Source organism: Oncorhynchus kisutch, unplaced genomic scaffold, assembly GCF_002021735.2.
Source record: "Oncorhynchus kisutch isolate 150728-3 unplaced genomic scaffold, Okis_V2 Okis01b-Okis20b_hom, whole genome shotgun sequence".
NCBI lineage: Eukaryota > Metazoa > Chordata > Actinopteri > Salmoniformes > Salmonidae > Oncorhynchus > Oncorhynchus kisutch.
In genome coordinates, this window is record NW_022261978.1 from 15,025,454 (window position 1) to 15,050,255 (window position 24,802).

A 24,802-nucleotide genomic window follows, 5' to 3' on the forward strand; every position below is an offset into this window, starting at 1 on the left:
TCTCTCACCCAGAGGATTATGGTTGTATCCCAGGACCAGTTGGCTCCACGTTCAGTCTCTCTGGGTCTCCTGTTCTCTCACCCAGAGGATTATGGTTGTATCCCAGGACCAGTTGGCTCCACGTTCAGTCTCTCTGGGTCTCCTGTTCTCTCACCCAGAGGATTATGGTTGTATCCCAGGACCAGTTGGCTCCACGTTCAGTCTCTCTGGGTCTCCTGTTCTCTCACCCAGAGGATTATGGTTGTATCCCAGGACCAGTTGGCTCCACGTTCAGTCTCTCTGGGTCTCCTGTTCTCTCTCCCAGAGGATTATGGTTGTATCCCAGGACCAGTTGGCTCCACGATCAGTCTCTCTGGGTCTCCTGTTCTCTCACCCAGAGGATTATGGTTGTATCCCAGGACCAGTTGGCTCCACGTTCAGTCTCTCTGGGTCTCCTGTTCTCTCACCCAGAGGATTATGGTTGTATCCCAGGACCAGTTGGCTCCACGTTCAGTCTCTCTGGGTCTCCTGTTCTCTCACCCAGAGGATTATGGTTGTATCCCAGGACCAGTTGGCTCCACGTTCAGTCTCTCTGGGTCTCCTGTTCTCTCTCCCAGAGGATTATGGTTGTATCCCAGGACCATGTTCAGTCTCCTTGGGTCTCCTGTTCTCTCACCCAGAGGATTATGGTTGTATCCTAAATGGCAAGTCTCTCTCCCTCCCTCCCTGCTAGAGGCACGTCTCTCTCCCTCCCCCCTCCCTCCCTGCTAGAGGCACGTCTCTCTCCCTCCCTCCCTCCCTGCTAGAGGCACGTCTCTCTCCTCCCTCCCTCCCTGCTAGAGGCAAGTCTCTCTCCCTCCCTCCCTGCTAGAGGCACGTCTCTCTCCCTCCCTCCCTGCTAGAGGCACGTCTCTCTCCCTCCCTCCCTGCTAGAGGCACGTCTCTCTCCCTCCCTCCCTGCTAGAGGCACGTCTCTCTCCCTCCCTCCCTGCTAGAGGCACGTCTCTCTCCCTCCCTCCCTGCTAGAGGCACGTCTCTCTCCCTCCCTCCCTGCTAGAGGCACGTCTCTCTCCCTCCCTCCCTGCTAGAGGCACGTCTCTCTCCCTCCCTCCCTGCTAGAGGCACGTCTCTCTCCCTCCCTCCCTGCTAGAGGCACGTCTCTCTCCCTCCCTCCCTGCTAGAGGCACGTCTCTCTCCCTCCCTCCCTGCTAGAGGCACGTCTCTCTCCCTCCCTCCCTGCTAGAGGCACGTCTCTCTCTCTCCCTCCCTGCTAGAGGCACGTCTCTCTCTCTCCCTCCCTGCTAGAGGCACGTCTCTCTCTCTCCCTCCCTGCTAGAGGCACGTCTCTCTCTCTCCCTCCCTGCTAGAGGCACGTCTCTCTCTCTCCCTCCCTGCTAGAGGCACGTCTCTCTCCCTCCCTGCTAGAGGCACGTCTCTCTCCCTCCCTGCTAGAGGCACGTCTCTCTCCCTCCCTGCTAGAGGCACGTCTCTCTCCCTCCCTGCTAGAGGCACGTCTCTCTCCCTCCCTGCTAGAGGCACGTCTCTCTCCCTCCCTGCTAGAGGCACGTCTCTCTCCCTCCCTGCTAGAGGCACGTCTCTCTCCCTCCCTGCTAGAGGCACGTCTCTCTCCCTCCCTGCTAGAGGCACGTCTCTCTCCCTCTCACACTTCATCGTCTTCGATTAATAAAGTAGTTTAAAAAATATGACTTTTCTTTTTTTTCTCACTCAGATCGGGTCTGGATCCAACCATGTCGATATGGAACGGGTCTAGTTGTCCTCAGTCTCTATATTAAACAGAATAATTGATGCACTTCGGGTCCGGGTGGGACAGCCCCAGGTCCAGTTCGGAACAGGTCCAACTTTTTGAACCCGTGAAGACCTCTAATCTGAGGGGCTGTGATTGGCTAGATGCTTCTTCACTCTCTGGCATCACCATGGTGATGAGGGGCTCTGATTGGCTAGTTGCCTCTTTGCTCTCTGGTGTCCCAATTGTGACGAGGGCGGGGCCTGGGCAACGCGGCTTTGGAAGAGGGTCAGTTGATCGAGCAGTGGGAGGGGCATGTCTCTGATGACCAATGGAAGGTCTTCATGGAGCAGAGGGTAGATGACCACACTGAGGGCCGGACGCTCCACAGAGAACCTAGAGGAAGGAGAGGGCTTCATTATATAGAAAAACCCTCATATAGAACTATCATTATATAGAACTATCATTATATAGAACTATCCTTATATAGAACTATCATTATATAGAACTATCAGTATATAGAACTATCAGTATATAGAACTATCAGTATATAGAACTATCAGTATATATATAACTATCATTATATAGAACTATCAGTATATATAACTATCATCATATAGAACTATCATTATATAGAACTATCATCATATATAACTATCATTATATAGAACTATCATCATATATAACTATCATTATATAGAACTATCAGTATATAGAACTATCAGTATATAGAACTATCATTATATAGAACTATCAGTATATATAGAACTATCAGTATATATAGAACTATCAGTATATATAACTATCATCATATAGAACTATCATTATATAGAACTATCATTATATAGAACTATCAGTATATATATAACTATCATCATATAGAACTATCAGTATATATATAACTATCATCATATAGAACTATCATTATATAGAACTATCAGTATATATATAACTATCATCATATAGAACTATCAGTATATATATAACTATCATCATATAGAACTATCATTATATAGAACTATCAGTATATATAACTATCATCATATAGAACTATCAGTATATATAGAACTATCATTATATATAACTATCATTATATATAACTATCAGTATATATATAACTATCAGTATATAGAACTATCCTCATATATGAACTACCCTCATATAGAACTAACCTCATATAGAACTAACCTCATATAGAACTAACCTCAAATAGAACTAACCTCAAATAGAACTAACCTCATATAGAACTAACCTCATATAGAACTAACCTCAAATAGAACTAACCTCAAATAGAACTAACCTCATATAGAACTAACCTCATATAGAACTAACCTCATATAGAACTAACCTCAAATAGAACTAACCTCATATAGAACTAACCTCAAATAGAACTAACCTCATATAGAACTAACCTCATATAGAACTAACCTCATATAGAACTAACCTCATATAGAACTAACCTCATATAGAACTAACCTCAAATAGAACTAACCTCATATAGAACTATCATTATATAGAACTATCAGTATATATAACTATCATTATATAGAACTACCCTCAAATAGAACTACCCTCAAATAGAACTAACCTCATATAGAACTACCCTCATATAGAACTACCCTCATATAGAACTACCCTCATAACTATCCTCATATCCTCCAATACCCTACTCAACAAATTGGATGCAGTCTATCACAGTGCAATCCGTTTTATCACCAAAGCCCCATATACTACCCACCATTGCGACCTGTACGCTCTCGTTGGCTGGCCCTCGCTTCATACTCGTCGCCAAACCCACTGGCTCCATGTCATCTACAAGACCCTGCTAGGTAAAGTCCCCCGTTATCTCAGCTCGCTGGTCACCATAGCATCCCCAACCTGTAGCACACGCTCCAGCAGGTATATCTCTCTAGTCACCCCCAAAACCAATTCTTTCTTTGGCCGCCTCTCCTTCCAGTTCTCTGCTGCCAATGACTGGAACGAACTACAAAAATCTCTGAAACTGGAAACACTTATCTCCCTCACTAGCTTTAAGCACCAACTGTCAGAGCAGCTCACAGACTACTGCACCTGTACATAGCCCACCTATAATTTAGCCCAAACAACTACCTCTTTCCCAACTGTATTTAATTTTAATTTATTTATTTATTTTGCTCCTTTGCACCCCATTATTTTTTTATTTCTACTTTGCACATTCTTCCATTGCAAAACTACCATTCCAGTATTTTACTTGCTATATTGTATTTACTTTGCCATCATGGCCTTTTTTGCCTTTACCTCCCTTCTCACCTCATTTGCTCACATTGTATATAGACTTGTTTATACTGCATTATTGACTGTATGTTTGTTTTTACTCCATGTGTAACTCTGTGTCGTTTTATCTGTCGAACTGCTTTGCTTTATCTTGGCCAGGTCGCAATTGTAAATGAGAACTTGTTCTCAACTTGCCTACCTGGTTAAATAAAGGTAAAATAAAAATAAATAAAAAATATAGAACTACCCTCATATAGAACTACCCTCATATAGAACTACCCTCATATAGAACTACCCTCATATAGAACTATCAGTATATAGAACTATCCTCATATAGAACTATCATTATATAGAACTATCATTATATAGAACTACCCTCATATAGAACTATCATCATATAGAACTATCCTCATATAGAACTATCCTCATATAGAACTATCCTCATATAGAACTATCCTCATATAGAACTATCATTATATTATCATTATATAGAACTAACCTCATATAGAACTAACCTCATATAGAACTACCCTCATATAGAACTATCATTATATTATCATTATATAGAACTATCATTATATTATCATTATATAGAACTAACCTCATATAGAACTAACCTCATATAGAACTAACCTCATATAGAACTAACCTCAAATAGAACTATCCTTATATAGAACTAACCTCATATAGAACTATCCTCATATAGAACTAACCTCATATAGAACTAACCTCATATAGAACTATCCTTATATAGAACTAACCTCAAATAGAACTAACCTCAAATAGAACTATCCTTATATAGAACTATCATTATATAGAATTATCCTCATATAGAACTATCAGTATATAGAACTACCCTCATATAGAACTATGAGTATATAGAACTACCCTCAAATAGAACTATGAGTATATAGAACTATCCTCATATAGAACTATCCTCATATAGAACTATGAGTATATAGAACTATCCTCATATAGAACTATCAGTATATAGAACTATCCTCATATAGAACTATGAGTATATAGAACTATCCTCATATAGAACTATGAGTATATAGAACTACCCTCATATAGAACTATGAGTATATAGAACTACCCTCATATAGAACTATGAGTATATAGAACTACCCTCATATAGAACTATGAGTATATAGAACTACCCTCATATAGAACTATGAGTATATAGAACTACCCTCATATAGAACTATGAGTATATAGAACTACCCTCATATAGAACTATGAGTATATAGAACTACCCTCATATAGAACTATGAGTATATAGAACTACCAATATATAGAACTATCATTATATAGAACTCTCCTCCAGACAGAGAGACAGACTCCCCACCGGCCAGACAGAGAGACAGACTCCCCTGTCAGACAGACTCACCGGTCTAGCAGTGTTTTCTGTAGCGTCCGACACGCCACCAGAGTTCCACCCAAGAACATGTGACACATCATGACGTCACGGCAACACTCCATGAAGGTAACCACGGCAGCGGGGTGGAAGGTTCCGTTCCGCGAGATGAGACAGAGGCGGCGGAGACGAGAACAGCATGACAACGCCTCCCAGAATGCACCGTTACACACCAGGTAGGGCTGCTCCAACCTACCCACACACACATTATATACAGTACCAGTCAAAAGTTTGGACACACCTACTCATTCCAGTTTTTATTTTTTTTACTATTTTCTCATTGAAGAATAATAGTGAAGACATCAAAACTATGAAATAACACATATGGAATCATGTAGTAACCAAAAAAGTGTTAAACAAATCAAAAATATATTTTATATTTGAGATTCTTAAAATATCCCCCCCGCACCCCCCTTTGCCTTGAAGACAGCTTTGCACACTCTTGGCATTCTCTCAACCAGCTTCATGAGGTAGTCACCTGGAATGCATTTCAGTTAACAGGTTTGCCTTATTAAAAAGTTCACGTGGAATTTATTTCCTTCTTAATGCGTTTGAGCCAATCAGTTGTGTTGTGACAAGGTAGGGGGGGTATACAGAAGATAACCAATCAGTTGTGTTGTGACAAGGTAGGGGGGGTATACAGAAGAAGTCCATATTAATGGCAAGAACAGCTCAAATAAGCAAAGAGAAACGACAGTCCATCATTACTTTAAGACTGGCAGCTTCATTAAATAGTACCCGCATCATTACTTTAAGACATGAAGGTCAGTCAATACGGAACATTTCAAGAACTTCAAAAGGTTCTTTAAGTGCAGTTGTTAAAACCATCATATGATGAAACTGGCTCTCATGAGGACCGGCACAAGAAAGGGAAACCCAGAGTTACCTCTACTGCAGAGGATAGGTTCATTAGAGTTAACTGTCTCTCATGAGGACCGCCACAGGAAAGGAGGACCAGGAGTTACCCATACTGCAGAGGATAAGTTCATTAGAGTTAACTGGCTCTCATGAGGACCGCCACAGGAAAGGAGGACCAGGAGTTACCCATGCTGCAGAGGATAAGTTCATTAGAGTTAACTGTCTCTCATGAGGACCGCCACAGGAAAGGAGGACCAGGAGTTACCCATGCTGCAGAGGATAAGTTCATTAGAGTTAACTGTCTCTCATGAGGACCGCCACAGGAAAGGAGGACCAGGAGTTACCCATGCTGCAGAGGATAAGATCATTAGAGTTAACTGGCTCTCATGAGGACCGGCACAGGAAAGGAGGACCAGGAGTTACCCATGCTGCAGAGGATAAGTTCATTAGAGTTAACTGGCTCTCATGAGGACCGCCACAGGAAAGGAAGACCCAGAGTTACCCATGCTGCAGAGGATAAGTTCATTAGAGTTAACTGGCTCTCATGAGGACTGCCACAGGAAAGGAGGACCAGGAGTTACCCATGCTGCAGAGGATAAGTTCATTAGAGCTTCAGAAATTGCCAAAATAAATACTTCAGAGTTGAAATAACATATTTGTATTCATTTATTTTTGTTACCCCTTTTTCTCGTGAAATCCATTGGTAGTTACAGTCTTGTCTCATCGCTGCAACTCCCGTACGGACTTGGGAGAGGCGAAGGTCGAGAGCCGTGCTCACTGTGTCAAGCCGCACTGCTTCTTGACACAATGCCCAATTAACTCGGAAGCCAGCCGCACCAATGTCCCGGAGGAAACACCTGGAGACCGTGTCAGCGCACATGTGCCCGGCCCGCCACAGGAGTTGCTAGTACGCGATGGAACAACGACATCCCTGCCGGCCAATATAGTATATATTGTGTATAATGTGTGTTCATGTGGATTTATAATGTTTACAATGTATATAATGTGTATAATCTGTATAATATGTGTATAATGTATATAATGTCTATAATGTGTATCATGTTTACAATGTGTATAATGTGTATGTGTATAATGTATATAATGTCTATAATGTGTATCATGTTTACAATGTGTATAATGTGTATGTGTATAATGTATATAATGTATATAATGTATATAATGTGTATAATGTATATAATGTATATAATGTATATAATGTGTATGTGTATATAGTATATAATGTGTATAATGTATATAATGTGTATGTGTATAATGTATATAATGTATATAATGTGTATAATGTATATCATGTGTATGTGTATAATGTATATAATGTATATGTGTATAATGTATATAATGTGTATAATGTATATGATGTATATAATGTATATAATGTGTATAATGTATATGTGTATAATGTATATAATCTGTATGTGTATATAATGTTTACAATGTGTATAATGTGTATAATGTATATAATGTTGACAATGTGTATAATGTATATAATGTATATAATGTTTACAATGTGTATAATGTATATAATGTATATAATGTGTATAATGTATATAATGTTGACAATGTGTATGTGTATATAATGTTTACAATGTTTACAATGTGTATAATCTGTATAATGTGTATGTGTATATAATGTTTACAATGTGTATGTGTATATAATGTTTACAATGTGTATGTGTATATAATGTTTACAATGTTTACAATGTGTATAATCTGTATAATGTGTATGTGTATATAATGTTTACAATGTGTATGTGTATATAATGTTTACAATGTGTATAATGTGTATAATGTATATAATGTTTACAATGTGTATGTGTATATAATGTTTACAATGTGTATGTGTATATAATGTTTACAATGTGTATAAAGTGTATAAAGTATATATAATGTCTATAATGTATATAAATGTGTACAATGTATATAAATGTATATATATAATGTGTATAATGTATATAAATATGTATATAATGTGTATGATGTATATAAATATGTATATAATGTGTATGATGTATATAAATGTGTATAATGTATATAAATGTATAATGTGTATAATGTATATAAATGTATAATGTGTATAATGTATGTGTATAAATATGTGTATAATGTATATAATGCATATAATGTGTATGATGTATATAATGCATGTATATATAAAGTATTTAATGTGTATAATGTATAAAATGTGTATAATGTATATATGTACACTACTGTTCAAAAGTTTAGGATCCACTTAGCACTTAGTCATTTACAACATTAACAATGCCTACACTGTATTTCAGATCAATTTGATGTTATTTTAATGGACCAAAAAAATGTGCTTTTCTTTCAAAAACAAGGACATTTCTATTGTAGCTGGAAACAGCAGATTTTTTATGGAATATCTACATAGGAGTACGGAGGCCCATTATCAGCAACCATCACTCCTGTGTTCCAATGGCACGTTGTGTTAAATAATCCAAGTTAATCATTTTAAAAGGTTAATTGATCATTAGAAAACCCTTTTACAATTATGTTAGCACAGCTGAAAACTGTTGCTCTGATTAAAGAAGAAATAAAAGCGGCCTTCTTTGGACTAGTTGAGTATCTGGAGCATCAGCATTTGTGGGTTCGATTACAGGCTCAAAATGGCCAGAAACAAAGAACTTTCTTCTGAAACTCATCAGTCTATTCTTGTTCTGAGAAATGAAGGCTATTCCATGTGAGAAATTGCTGAAGATCTCGTACAACGCTGTGTACTAATCCCTTCAAAGAACATCACAAACGGTCCCTAACCAAAATAGAAAGAGGAGAGAAACCTTATAGCTGTGGTCAATGTGGGAAGAGTTTTGGTACATCTGGCTGCCTGGCAACACACCAGAGAACACACACAGGAGAAAAACCTTATAGCTGTACTCAATGTGGGAAGAGTTTTACTCATTCAACCAGCCTGATATCACACCAGAGAACACACACAGGAGAGAAACCTTACAGGAGTGGGAGGCCCCGGTGCACAACTGAGCAAGAGGACAAGTACATTAGAGTGTCTAGTTTGAGAAACAAACGCCTCACAAGTCCTCAACTGGCAGCTTCATTAAATAGGACCCGCAAAACACTAGTCTCAACGTCAACAGTGAAGAGGCGACTCCAGGATGCTGGCCTTCTAGGCAGAGTTGCAAAGAGAAAGCCATATCTCAGACTGGCCAATAAAAAGAAAAGATTAAGATGGGCAAAACAACAGACACTGGACAGAGGAACTCTTTTTTCCATCTACGTAACATTGCAAAAATCAGAAACTTTCTGTCCAAAAATGACGCAGAAAAATTAATCCATGCTTTTGTCACTTCTAGGTTAGACTACTGCAATGCTCTATTTTCCGGCTACCCGGATAAATCACTAAATAAACTTCAGTTGGTGCTAAATACGGCTGCTAGAATCCTGACTAGAACCAAAAAATTTGATCATATTACTCCAGTGCTAGCCTCTCTACACTGGCTTCCTGTCAAAGCAAGGGCTGATTTCAAGGTTTTACTGCTAACCTACAAAGCATTACATGGGCTTGCTCCTACCTATCTCTCTGATTTGGTCCTGCCGTACATACCTACACGTACGCTACGGTCACAAGACGCAGGCCTCCTAATTGTCCCTAGAATTTCTAAGCAAACAGCTGGAGGCAGGGCTTTCTCCTATAGAGCTCCATTTTTATGGAACGGTCTGCCTACCCATGTCAGAGACTCAAACTCGGTCTCAACCTTTAAGTCTTTACTGAAGACTCATCTCTTCAGTGGGTCATATGATTGAGTGTAGTCTGGCCCAGGAGTGGGAAGGTGAACGGAAAGGCTCTGGAGCAACGAACCGCCCTTGCTGTCTCTGCCTGGCCGGTTCCCCTCTTTCCACTGGGATTCTCTGCCTCTAACCCTATTACGGGGGCTGAGTCACTGGCTTTCTGGGGCTCTCTCATGCCGTCCCTGGAGGGGGTGCGTCACCTGAGTGGGTTGATTCACTGTTGTGGTCATCCTGTCTGGGTTGGCGCCCCCCCCTTGGGTTGTGCCGTGGCGGAGATCTTTGTGGGCTATACTCAGCCTTGTCTCAGGATGGTAAGTTGGTGGTTGAAGATATCCCTCTAGTGGTGTGGGGGCTGTGCTTTGGCAAAGTGGGTGGGGTTATATCCTTCCTGTTTGGCCCTGTCTGGGGGTGTCCTCGGATGGGGCCACAGTGTCTCCTGACCCCTCCTGTCTCAGCCTCCAGTATTTATGCTGCAGTAGTTTATGTGTCGGGGGGCTGGGGTCAGTTTGTTATATCTGGAGTACTTCTCCTGTCCTATTCGGTGTCCTGTGTGAATCTAAGTGTGCGTTCTCTAATTCTCTCCTTCTCTCTTTCTTTCTCTCTCTCGGAGGACCTGAGCCCTAGGACCATGCCCCAGGACTACCTGACATGATGACTCCTTGCTGTCCCCAGTCCACCTGGCCATGCTGCTGCTCCAGTTTCAACTTCCACCTGACTGTGCTGCTGCTCCAGTTTCAACTGTTCTGCCTTATTATTATTCGACCATGCTGGTCATTTATGAACATTTGAACATCTTGGCCATGTTCTGTTATAATCTCCACCCGGCACAGCCAGAAGAGGACTGGCCACCCCACATAGCCTGGTTCCTCTCTAGGTTTCTTCCTAGGTATTGGCCTTTCTAGGGAGTTTTTCCTAGCCACCGTGCTTCTACACCTGCATTGCTTGCTGTTTGGGGTTTTAGGCTGGGTTTCTGTACAGCACTTTGAGATATCAGCTGATGTACGAAGGGCTATATAAATACATTTGATTTGATTTGCCTAGAAGGCCAGCATCCCGGAGTCGCCTCTTCACTGTTGACGTTGAGACTGGTGTTTTGCGGGTACTATTTAATGAAGGTGCCAGTTGAGGCGTCCGTTTCTCAAACTAGACACTCAAATGTACTTGTGCTCTTGCTCAGTTGTGCACCGGGGCCTCCCACTCCTCTTTAATGTGTATAATGTGTATAGCAATTTGTGGCTAATTAAGAAAAGAAAGGCCTGTTGATATATAATGTATATATAATGCATATAATAGTATATATGTACATAATAGTATATATAATGTACAAAATAGTATATATAATGTACATAATAGTATATATAATGTATAATGTAAATGTATATCATGTGTATACTGTATATAATGTATATAATGTGTATATAATGTATTTAATGTATATGTGTATAATGTATATAATGTGTATATATCATGTATTTAATGTGTATAATGTATATAATGTGTATATATCATGTATTTAATGTGTATAATGTATATAATGTGTATAATAGTATATATCATGTATTTAATGTGTATAATGTATGTAATGTGTATAATAGTATATATCATGTATTTAATGTGTATAATGTATATAATGTGTATAATAGTATAAATCATGTATTTAATGTGTATAATGTATATAATGTGTATAATAGTATATATCATGTATTTAATGTGTAGAAGTTTGTGGCTAATAAAGAACAGCAGTAAAGAACAGAAAGGCCTGTTGATGTATAATATATGTATAATGTATTAGTATATAATGTAAATATAATGTATAATATATATAATGTATTAGTATATAATGTAAATATAATGTATAATATATATAATGTATTAGTATATAATGTAAATATAATGTATAATATATATATAATGTATTAGTATATAATGTAAATATAATGCATAATATATGTATAATGTATTCGTATATAATGTAAATATAATGTATAATATATATATAATGTATTAGTATATAATGTAAATGTATAATGTATAATATATATATAATGTATTAGTATATAATGTAAATATAATGTATAATATATATAATGTATTAGTATATGATGTAAATATAATGTATAATATATGTATAATGTATTAGTATATAATGTAAATATAATGTATAATACATATATAATGTATTAGTATATAATGTAAATATAATGTATAATATATATATAATGTATTAGTATATGATGTAAATATAATGTATAATATATATATAATGTATTAGTATATGATGTAAATATAATGTACATAATAGTATATAATGTATTAGTATATAATGTAAATATAATGTATAATATATATAATGTATTAGTATATAATGTAAATATAATGTATAATATATATATATAATGTATTAGTATATAATGTATATATAATGTATATAATAGTATATATATAATGTATATAATAGTATATTTAATGTATATAATAGTATATATAATGTATATAATAGTATATATATATAATGTATTAGTATATGATGTAAATATAATGTATAATATATATATAATGTATTAGTATATGATGTAAATATAATGTATATAATAGTATATATATAATGTATATAATGTATATATAATGTATATAATAGTATATATATAATGTATATAATAGTATATATAATGTATATAATGTATATATAATGTATATAATAGTATATATATATAATGTATATAATGTATATATAATGTATATAATGTATATAATAGTATATATAATGTATATAATGTATATATAATGTATATAATAGTATATATATAATGTATATAATAGTATATATAATGTATATAATAGTATATATATAATAGTATATAATAGTATATATATAATGTATATAATGTATATATAATGTATATAATAGTATATATAATGTATATAATGTATATATAATGTATATAATAGTATATATAATGTATATAATGTATATATAATGTATATAATAGTATATATATAATGTATATAATAGTATATATAATGTATATAATAGTATATATAATGTATATAATAGTATATATATAATAGTATATAATAGTATATATATAATAGTATATATATAATAGTATATAATAGTATATATATAATAGTATATAATAGTATATATATAATAGTATATAATAGTATATATATAATGTATATAATGTATATAATGTATATATATAATGTATATAATAGTATATATATAATAGTATATAATAGTATATATAATGTATATAATAGTATATATAATGTATATAATAGTATATATATAATAGTATATAATAGTATATATAATGTATATAATAGTATATATAATGTATATAATAGTATATATATAATAGTATATAATAGTATATATATAATGTATATAATAGTATATATAATGTATATAATAGTATATATAATGTATATAATGTATATATAATGTATATAATAGTATATATATAATGTATATAATAGTATATATAATGTATATAATGGTATATATAATGTATATAGTAGTATATATATCATACTGTATATAATGTATATAATGTGTATAATGTATATGTAATGTGTATATAATGTATTTAATGTATATGTGTATAATGTATATAATGTGTATATATCATGTATTTAATGTGTATAATGTATATAATGTGTATATATCATGTATTTAATGTGTATAATGTATATAATGTGTATAATAGTATATATCATGTATTTAATGTGTATAATGTATGTAATGTGTATAATAGTATATATCATGTATTTAATGTGTATAATGTATATAATGTGTATAATAGTATAAATCATGTATTTAATGTGTATAATGTATATAATGTGTATAATAGTATATATCATGTATTTAATGTGTAGAAGTTTGTGGCTAATAAAGAACAGCAGTAAAGAACAGAAAGGCCTGTTGATGTATAATATATGTATAATGTATTAGTATATAATGTAAATATAATGTATAATATATATAATGTATTAGTATATAATGTAAATATAATGTATAATATATATAATGTATTAGTATATAATGTAAATATAATGTATAATATATATATAATGTATTAGTATATGATGTAAATATAATGTATAATATATGTATAATGTATTAGTATATAATGTAAATATAATGCATAATATATATATAATGTATTAGTATATAATGTAAATATAATGTATAATATATATATAATGTATTAGTATATGATGTAAATATAATGTACATAATAGTATATAATGTATTAGTATATAATGTAAATATAATGTATAACATATATAATGTATTAGTATATAATGTAAATATAATGTATATAATAGTAGATAATGTATTAGTATATAATGTAAATATAATGTATATAATAGTAGATAATGTATTAGTATATAATGTAAATATAATGTATAATATATATAATGTATTAGTATATAATGTAAATATAATGTATAATATATATATATATAATGTATTAGTATATAATGTATATATAATGTATATAATAGTATATATATAATGTATATAATAGTATATATAATGTATATAATAGTATATATATAATGTATTAGTATATGATGTAAATATAATGTATAATATATATAATGTATTAGTATATAATGTAAATATAATGTATAATATATATAATGTATTAGTATATAATGTAAATATAATGTATATAATAGTAGATAATGTATTAGTATATAATGTAAATATAATGTATATAATAGTAGATAATGTATTAGTATATAATGTAAATATAATGTATAATATATATATATATATATATAATGTATTAGTATATAATGTATATATAATGTATATAATAGTATATATATAATGTATATAATAGTATATATAATGTATATAATAGTATATATATAATGTATTAGTATATGATGTAAATATAATGTATAATATATATATAATGTATTAGTATATGATGTAAATATAATGTATATAATGTATATATAATGTATATAATAGTAAATATATAATGTATATAATAGTATATATAATGTATATATAATGTATATAATAGTATATATATAATGTATATAATGTATATATAATGTTTATAATAGTATATATATAATGTATATAATAGTATATATAATGTATATAATGTATATATAATGTATATAATAGTATATATATAATGTATATAATAGTATATATAATGTATATAATAGTATATATATAATAGTATATAATAGTATATATATAATGTATATATAATGTATATAATAGTATATATAATGTATATAATGTATGTATAATGTATATAATAGTATATATAATGTATATAATGTATATATAATGTATATAATAGTATATACAATGTATATAATAGTATATACAATGTATATAATAGTATATATATATATAATGTATATAATAGTATATATATATAATGTATATAATAGTATATATATATAATGTATATAATAGTATATATAATGTATATAATAGTATATATAATGTATATAATAGTATATATATAATGTATATAATAGTATATATATAATGTATATAATAGTATATATATAATGTATATAATAGTATATATAATGTATATAATAGTATATATAATGTATATATAATGTATATAATGTGTATATAATGTATATAATAGTATATATATAATGTATATAATAGTATATATATAATGTATATAATAGTATATATATTAGTATATAATAGTATTTATATAATGTATATAATAGTATATATATAATGTATATAATAGTATATATATAATGTATATAATAGTATATATAATGTATATAATAGTATATATAATGTATATAGTAGTATATATCATGTGTATATAATGTATATAATAGTATATATAATGTATATAATAGTATATATATAATGTATTAGTATATGATGTAAATATAATGTATAATATATATATAATGTATTAGTATATGATGTAAATATAATGTATAATATATATATAATGTATTAGTATATGATGTAAATATAATGTATATAATAGTATATATAATGTATATATAATGTATATAATAGTATATATAATGTATATAATGTATATATAATGTATATAATAGTATATATAATGTATATAATGTATATATATAATGTATATATAATGTATATAATAGTATATATAATGTATATATAATGTATATAATAGTATATATATAATGTATATAATGTATATATAATGTATATAATAGTATATATAATAGTATATATAATGTATATAATGTATATATAATGTATATAGTAGTATATATAATGTATATAATAGTATATATATAATGTATATATAATGTGTATATAATGTATAGAACAGTTTGTTGCTAGTAAAGAACAGAAAGGCCTGTTGATGTGTGTGTATATATATATATAATGAATATTATAATATTGTAGTAATATAGTATTATAATATAGTAATACGTGTGTGCAGTTCCTCAGTGTGTATGTAGTCTCACCGTAGCTGTGTGAGCTGGGTGTAGTTCCTCAGTGTGTGTATGTAGTCTCACCGTAGCTGTGAGCTGGGTGTAGTTCCTCAGTGTGTGTATGTAGTCTCACCGTAGCTGTGAGCTGGGTGCAGTTCCTCAGTGTGTGTGTGTAGTCTCACCGTAGCTGTGAGCTGGGTGCAGTTCCTCAGTGTGTGTGTGTAGTCTCACCGTAGCTGTGAGCTGGGTGTAGTTCCTCAGTGTGTGTGTGTAGTCTCACCGTAGCTGTGAGCTGGGTGTAGTTCCTCAGTGTGTGTATGTAGTCTCACCGTAGCTGTGTGAGCTGGGTGCAGTTCCTCAGTGTGTATGTAGTCTCACCGCAGCTGTGTGAGCTGGGTGCAGTTCCTCAGTGTGTATGTAGTCTCACCGTAGCTGTGTGAGCTGGGTGCAGTTCCTCACTGTGTGTATGTAGTCTCACCGTAGCTGTGTGAGCTGGGTGCAGTTCCTCAGTGTGTCCAGCAGGGCGGCGCTGTAGTTCCAGGTCTTTAAGGACCCCAGGTTAGCCAGAGATAATGCCTGAAGGTCCCGGCAGTGCTCAGCCACCTGTACCAGCCCAGTCCCCTTCAGGACCCCCGGCAGCCCCGCCAGCGTCAGCCTCCGCAGCCCCCGGAACCCCCGGAGAGCTGCAACGTGCGTGTCCCCCACCCCGCGAGCGTTCACACACGTCCTCTGATCCACACACACCCTGGCACAGGGCTCAAGACGCGGCAGTGCGGAGATGAAGCCCGGTCCTGTTATCTCCAGAACCTCCAGACAGGGGCATCCGGCCAGCAGGGGACCCAGCCCAGAGGTGCCCTCCCTGGGGAGAGAGTCCCCGGAGCCTGGCCTGTAGGTCTGGAGCCCCACGCGGGACGGCTTCCTCAGTCCCAGCAGCAGAGAGGAGGGGGAGGGGGAAGGGGACGGTGTGTGTGAACCGTCCGACAGGGCGCACGCGGGCAGCGCCAGAGACCGGAGGTGTGTGAGTTTGGACAGGCTGGTACACAGGTGTGTGTTGGCCTCCAGCCCAGGTGTGTGTGCGTTGTCATGGTGATAGTGTGTGTGTAACAGGTTGAGGTGTGACAGATTGGGACAGCAAATAACCAGCCGGCTCATCGCCTCGGCAACAAGCTCCTCCTCTCCCCGCGCTCTACTGCACTCTGGATAATTGGAGGTGTGGCCTATACCACTAAGATTCAGGCTGACCAATCGCGTCGAGTCTCTCACTCCAGTGCCAGTCAGCGATTGGATGACAGTTTGTCGTAACGTGGGGCAACGGGAGAAGTTCAAGTGCTTGGGAGCGTTGCTAAGAAGGACCCGTCCTAGCGACGTGGCGTCCAACCAGGAGCGAGGCAACTGCAGGGCTTCCAGGTCGCCATGCTGAACGAGGCTATGGGCCAATGAGGACGCAGCAGGCCAGTGGGCGGGGTTCGGACCAGGAACTGAAACCAGGAAGGAGTGGAGACGCTCCGGAACACGAACACTGAACACAGCGAGGTAGAGGAGGAGTAGAGTCTGGTTCACCTACACACACACACACACACATTATAAACACACACACACACTATAAACACACACACACATTATAAACACACACACACACACACACATTATAAACACCCTGACCTTACCTCTCCAGGTGCCAGACATGCAGTAAACTCCTCCAGCTGTTGGTAGTGAGGAACACTGCTCTGACCCATCATCAACTGGCAACACATACTGGTACCCTCCCTACACACACACACACACACACACACATTATAAACACACACGTTATAAACACACACACACACACACACACACACACATTATAAACACACACGTTATAAACACACACACACACATTATAAACACACACAAACACACATTATAAACACACACACACACTATAAACACACACACACTATAAAACACACACACACACTATAAACACACACACACACACTATAAACACACACACACACACTATAAACACACACACACACAGACACTATAAACACACACACACACACACTATAAACACACACAAACACACATTATAAACACACACATTATAAACACACACGTTATACACACACACGTTATAAACACACACACAATACACACACACACATTATAAACACACACACAATACACACACACACATTATAAACACACACATTATAAACACACACGTTATAAACACACACACACTATAAACACACACACACACACACTATAAACACACACACACTATAAACACACACACACACACACTATAAACACACACACACACACACACCTTATAAACACACACAAACACACATTATAAACACACACACACACACTATAAACACACACACACACACACACTATAAACACACACACACACACACACTATAAACACACACACACACACACACATTATAAACACACACACACTATAAACACACACACACACTATAAACACACACACTATAAACACACACTATAAACACACACACACACACACACACACACTATAAACACACACACACACACACACACACACACTATAAACACACACACACACTATAAACACACACACACACTATAAACACACACACACACTATAAACACACACACACACTATAAACACACACACACACTATAAACACACACACTATAAACACACACAGTCAAACCAGAGAGGTTTCAGTTGAAAGGTGCCACCTGGTGACGTCAAGTATGTCCAGCTGCAGCTGCAGACTGAAGAGGCTGGAGCAGCAGGGAACGACCCCGTAACTCGGCGTCAGGACCGTCTGTCTCAGCTCCGACAGCCGAGACAGCGAATCACGGGCCTCCCCACTCAGCTGGGCGGAATCAAAGCCAGGCGATACGTCAAAAGCGAGAGATCGGAGGAGGGGGAGGGATGAGAGGAGGCGGGACAGACGCAGGGAGGTGACGCGACAACCTGATAGGTCCAGACGCACCAGGGAGCGACAGCGAATCAGGCGGTCGATGGTAGAACCCGACAGCCAATAGCAGCCGCTAAGGCTGAGGGACTGCACGTGATTGGATAGATGCTTCAGCACCTGGCGAATAGCGCCGTCATCTGCCTGAAGAGGGAAGTCAGAGAATTAAGATAAAATCATTTGTTGCTGTGTGTGTGTATGAGCGTGTGTGTTTGTGTTACCGTGTATTCTTCAGACAGTGTGACCGTGGTCAGCAGTGTCTTGTCATAGCAGAGCGTGTGTAGCTTGCGGCAGGTCCGGGAAACGTTATTCACGAGGTCAGAGGTCGAGACATAGCGCAGGATACTTAACAAGATCTCATCGGAGAAGTCTGACATCCCGATCGACCCCGACACCACCCCTATCCCATCCTCTACACACACAGCCTGGGGAAGAAAAAAAAGAAAGAGAGAGAGAATGAGAGAGAGAGAATGAGAGGAGAGAGGAGAGAGAGGAGGGAGAGGAGGGAGAGAGGAGAGAGAGGAGAGAGAGAGTGGAGGGAGGAGAGAGGAGAGAGAGAGAGGAGGGAGAGAGAGAAAGAGGAGGGGAGAGAGAGAAAGAGAGAGAGAGAGAGAGGAGGGAGAGAGAGAGAGAGGAGTGAGAGAGAGAGAGGAGGGAGATAGAGAGAGAGGAGGGAGAGAGAGAGAGAGGAGAGAGAGAGAGAGAGGAGAGAGAGAGAGAGGAGAGAGAGAGAGGAGAGAGAGAGAGGAGAGAGAGAGAGGAGAGAGAGAGAGAGAGAGGAGAGAGAGAGAGAGGAGAGAGAGAGAGAGAGAGGAGAGAGAGAGAGAGAGGAGAGAGAGAGAGAGAGAGGAGGAGAGAGAGAGAGAGAGGAGGGAGAGAGAGAGGAGGGAGATAGAGAGAGAGAGGAGGGAGATAGAGAGAGAGAGGAGGGAGATAGAGAGAGAGAGGAGGGAGAGAGAGAGAGAGGAGGGAGAGAGAGAGAGAGGAGGGAGAGAGAGAAAGAGAGGAGGGAGAGAGAGAAAGAGGAGGGAGAGAGAGAAAGAGGAGGGAGAGAGAGAGAGAGAGGAGGGAGAGAGAGAGAGAGAGGAGGGAGAGAGAGAGAGGAGGGAGATAGAGAGAGAGAGGAGGGAGAGAGAGAGCGGAGGGGGAGAGAGAGAGAGCGAGAGTGGAGGAGAGAGAGAGCGAGAGTGGAGGGAGAGAGAGAGAGAGAGAGAGAGAGTGGAGGAGAGAGAGAGAGAGAGAGAGAGAGAGTGGAGGGAGGGAGAGAGAGGAGAGAGAGAGTGGAGGGAGGGAGAGAGAGAGAGAGAGTGGAGGAGGGAGAGAGAGAGAGAGAGTGGAGGGAGGGAGAGAGAGAGAGAGAGTGGAGGGAGGGAGAGAGAGAGAGAGAGTGGAGGGAGAGAGAGAGAGTGGAGAGAGAGAGAGAGAGAGAGTGGAGGGAGAGAGAGAGAGAGTGGAGGGAGAGAGAGAGAGAGTGGAGGGAGAGAGAGAGAGAGTGGAGGGAGAGAGAGAGAGAGAGTGGAGGGAGAGAGAGAGAGAGAGTGGAGGGAGAGAGAGAGAGAGAGTGGAGGAGAGAGAGAGAGAGTGGAGGGAGAGAGAGAGAGTGGAGGGAGAGAGAGAGAGAGTGGAGGGAGAGAGAGAGAGAGTGGAGGGAGAGAGAGAGAGTGGAGGGAGAGAGAGAGAGAGTGGAGGGAGAGAGAGAGAGTGGAGGGAGAGAGAGAGAGTGGAGGGAGAGAGAGAGAGTGGAGGGAGAGAGAGAGAGTGGAGGGAGAGAGAGAGAGTGGAGGGAGAGAGAGAGAGAGGAGGGAGAGAGAGAGAGAGGAGGGAGAGAGAGAGTGGAGGGAGAGAGAGAGTGGAGGGAGAGAGAGAGAGGAGGGAGAGAGAGAGAGAGGAGGGAGAGAGAGAGAGAGAGAGTGGAGGGAGAGAGAGAGAGAGAGAGTGGAGAGAGAGAGAGAGAGAGAGTGGAGGGAGAGAAAGAGAGTGGAGGGAGAGAGAGAGAGAGAGTGGAGGGAGAGAGAGAGAGAGACAGAATGAGAGACAGAATTACAGTTCTACCTAGTATTCACTGACAGACTTGATGAGCTGTTTTGACTGGTTCCCTCTACCCTCTGAGGATATGTAGAATTGAAATCACTGAAGCAGGGCTCCCGAGTGGCGCAGAGGTCGAAAGGGCTGGATCTGTCGTCCCTGATTCGAATCCAGGCTGCATCACATCCGGCCGTGATTGGGAGTCCCACAGGGCGGCGACACAACGTCTTCCGGGTTCGGCCGGTGTAGGCCGTGATTGTCAATAATCATTTGTTCTTAACTGTCTTGCCTAGTTAAATAAAGGTGAAATAAAAATGTGTTTTAAATTCCCTGTATGTAGGATGTTATATTCAGAGGTAGACTGGCTCTGGCAGCCAAGTACTCAATCTAAACGTGTTTATTTATTATTTCACCTTTATTTAACTAGTCAGTTAAAGAACAAATTCTTATTTACAATGACGGCCTTGTTCAGGGGCAGAACGACAGATTTTTACCTTGTCAGCTCGGGGATTCAATCTAGCAACCTTTTGGTTACTGGCCCAATGCTCTAACCACTAGGCTACCTGCCTCCTCTACGCTCTAACCACTAGGCTACCTGCCTCCTCTACGCTCTAACCACTAGGCTACCTGCCTCCTCTACGCTCTAACCACTAGGCTACCTGCCTCCTCTACGCTCTAACCACTAGGCTACCTGCCTCCTCTACGCTCTAACCACTAGGCTACCTGCCTCCTCTACGCTCTAACCACTAGGCTACCTGCCTCCTCTACACTCTAACCACTAGGCTACCTGCCTCCTCTACGCTCTAACCACTAGGCTACCTGCCTCCTCTACACTCTAACCACCAGAATACCTACCTCCTCTACACACTAACCACTAGGCACCTGCCGCCCCAAAATCATGGGGGCTGAATACTTTCCAAAGGCATATTTCTTTAACAGTACATTCTTGGGCTAATCTTGTGCCACCTTCACAAGTCTAGCTAGCCCGTGGTGTGACAGTTGGCTAGCTACTAGTCTTGATTAAATCAGGCTGTAATACACAATTCATTGGTACATACAGCCTGACACTAATGCAATGTCATGTAAATGTTCCTTTCAAGCGAAGAGAATGATGAATAAAAATAAATGTAAAACATACTCTGCAGGTGGTTGTCCTTCAGCGGCTCGAAAGTTTTCACAAAATATCCACAGGAAAGTTTTGTTTACCTTTTAGTTATTGTTATTATTGTTTACTTTTTTAGAGCCAAAAGGTACAGCGTTCTATAGAAAGTCTACACTTAAATATAAAAATGGTGGCTGCAGCATCATGTTATGGGTATGCTTGTCACCTGGGAAGTTTGTCAGGAACAAAAGAATTGAACAAAGCCCAGGTAAAAAAAAAAAAAAAAAAAATGTTAGAGCAAAACCCACTTCTGAAAAACGAAACAATGTTGTTGTTTTTTTATTCTGCAAGAACGGCTTTCCAAAACACATTGAGTGTTCCTGAGTCTCAGTCCTGACAAATTTGTTCAATATATATATATATATATATATTTTTTACATCTGAGACAAGGTTTGAATTTCGCTGAATTGGAACCCTGAATATGAGCCAGGCCTAGTCGCCCAACATCAAGCAAGTCCCCTCAGCAACGTTCCAACATCTAGTGGAAAGCCTTCCCAGAAGAGTGGAGGCTGTTATAGCAGCAATGTCCCAACATCTAGTGGAAAGCCTTCCCAGAAGAGTGGAGGCTGTTATAGCAGCAATGTCCCAACATCTAGTGGAAAGCCTTCCCAGAAGAGTGGAGGCTGTTATAGCAGCAATGTCCCAACATCTAGTGGAAAGCCTTCCCAGAAGAGAGGAGGCTGTTATAGCAGCAATGTCCCAACATCTAGTGGAAAGCCTTCCCATAAGAGTGGAGGCTGTTATAGCAAAGGGGGACCAACTCCACATTAATGCCCATCGACGAGCAGGTGTCCACATACTTTTAGTCATGTACCTACCAGATCAGATCTCTATTAAGGAACATTTTCATGTGACGTTTCAGACTGTAACTAACTTATACATTAAACATGAATTGCGTATTACCAGCCTGATTAAGCCGAATAGCCAGTTACCGGCTATCGAAAGCACACTTTCACCCAAATATCATACTCACGCAATGCCTTTATTTCCATTTGACAAAAATGAAATCAAATCAGACATTGAGTTCGCTGACAAGACAGCGCCAGAGTAGACAGCTAACAAGCTAACACCGGTAGACAGCTAACAGTAAACTAGCTAGTTTTTACTAACGTTACGATGGTTTATTCTAACCAACCTGTACAATTTGATTGTCCATATCTTCATCCAATACTCTTCCGTTAACAGACGAAGTCATAGTTTTTTTGTGTGTGTTTTTAATCAGTGCATGTCTACCAGCAGAGAACTAGCTTCATGTGACAGGAACGACCGGAAGTAAAACGCTGCGTTTCACCGGAACATTGAGGACGGAACATTTTCCGGAAGTCACACCTACAAAGTCTTCCCCAGAGAGGGTTGTCTTCCCTATAAAAAAACCGAATGTAATTTCACTCCAAAATGGTTCATACTAGCTAATAAAATAAATGACTTCAATTCTCATTTAGGGCCTCAATTGGCAATTATTGTTAATGTTTTCATTATGGGAAACAAGTTCCTATTTAAGAGGAAAGATCATATCTTGTCTGTCTTGCTCATTAGAGATGGAAAGGTGTGACATCTGTGAATCTATTATGTAGCCATTATGGGGTCTGTGACAGAATGGGGATCGCCAGTGACGCCCCGTCATTCAGGGCAGGTCCCTGTTTTGGGCCTAACATGTGGTTTTTTTTGTGTGTGTGTGGGGGGGGGCTTTCCTGTTTTGCATGTTATTTTGTCATTAATACATGTCACATATCAGTTTGCAAACAACGGTAAATATATATAATTGAGTTAAAGCCGCATACAAACATGGTCTTTTTTGTTTTCTAGAGTAAGGCAGCTCCAAAATGCAGGTGCTTCAGCTCAGTGCTTTCTGTGGTGGGGAGAGCCAGCAAAAAAACAGGAGCATTGCACTGTAATTGGCTCAGTGTTGTGTCACTCATGGGGACACAACATCACCGCTAAGTCCAAGGGTAGAGCTCGAAAATTCAAGCCCCTTGGGTGCTGCCATAGAGTTACATTAGAAGTGCCCATCCAAGAAGGCTCCTCGTCATTGTCTACAGATAAAATGACATCAAATCACATTATAGCTACAGTAGCTTTGATTGGATTGATCTTAGCTAGCAGTCATTACAAAGTCGACAATCTACTGGCAAATCCTTTTTAATCCTTGTCATAAGATAAATGAGAATTTAGATAAA

The 24,802-nt window shown here is 37.5% G+C and overlaps 1 protein-coding gene across 2 annotated transcripts; it reads right to left on the bottom strand.

Annotated features, from left to right (window-relative positions):
- Window positions 1–1,544: 1,544 nt before the first annotated feature.
- fbxl18 (F-box and leucine-rich repeat protein 18) lies at window positions 1,545–24,203 on the bottom strand. 2 transcript variants are annotated; one of them, XM_031811607.1, is made up of 8 exons: window positions 23,761–24,201; window positions 21,491–21,752; window positions 19,660–19,863; window positions 19,197–19,582; window positions 18,137–18,236; window positions 16,948–18,029; window positions 5,367–5,585; window positions 1,545–2,119 (listed from the first exon to the last, which is right to left on the bottom strand). In XM_031811607.1, exons 3-8 carry the CDS (start codon window positions 19,813–19,815, stop codon window positions 1,909–1,911), a joined length of 2,154 nt encoding a protein of 717 aa, XP_031667467.1. In that variant the 5' UTR covers window positions 19,816–19,863; window positions 21,491–21,752; window positions 23,761–24,201; the 3' UTR covers window positions 1,545–1,908. The 2 variants fall into 2 exon arrangements, with proteins under 2 accessions (XP_031667467.1, XP_031667466.1); XM_031811606.1 differs by lacking the exon at window positions 21,491–21,752 and having other exon boundaries at window positions 23,761–24,203.
- Window positions 24,204–24,802: the final 599 nt, after the last annotated feature.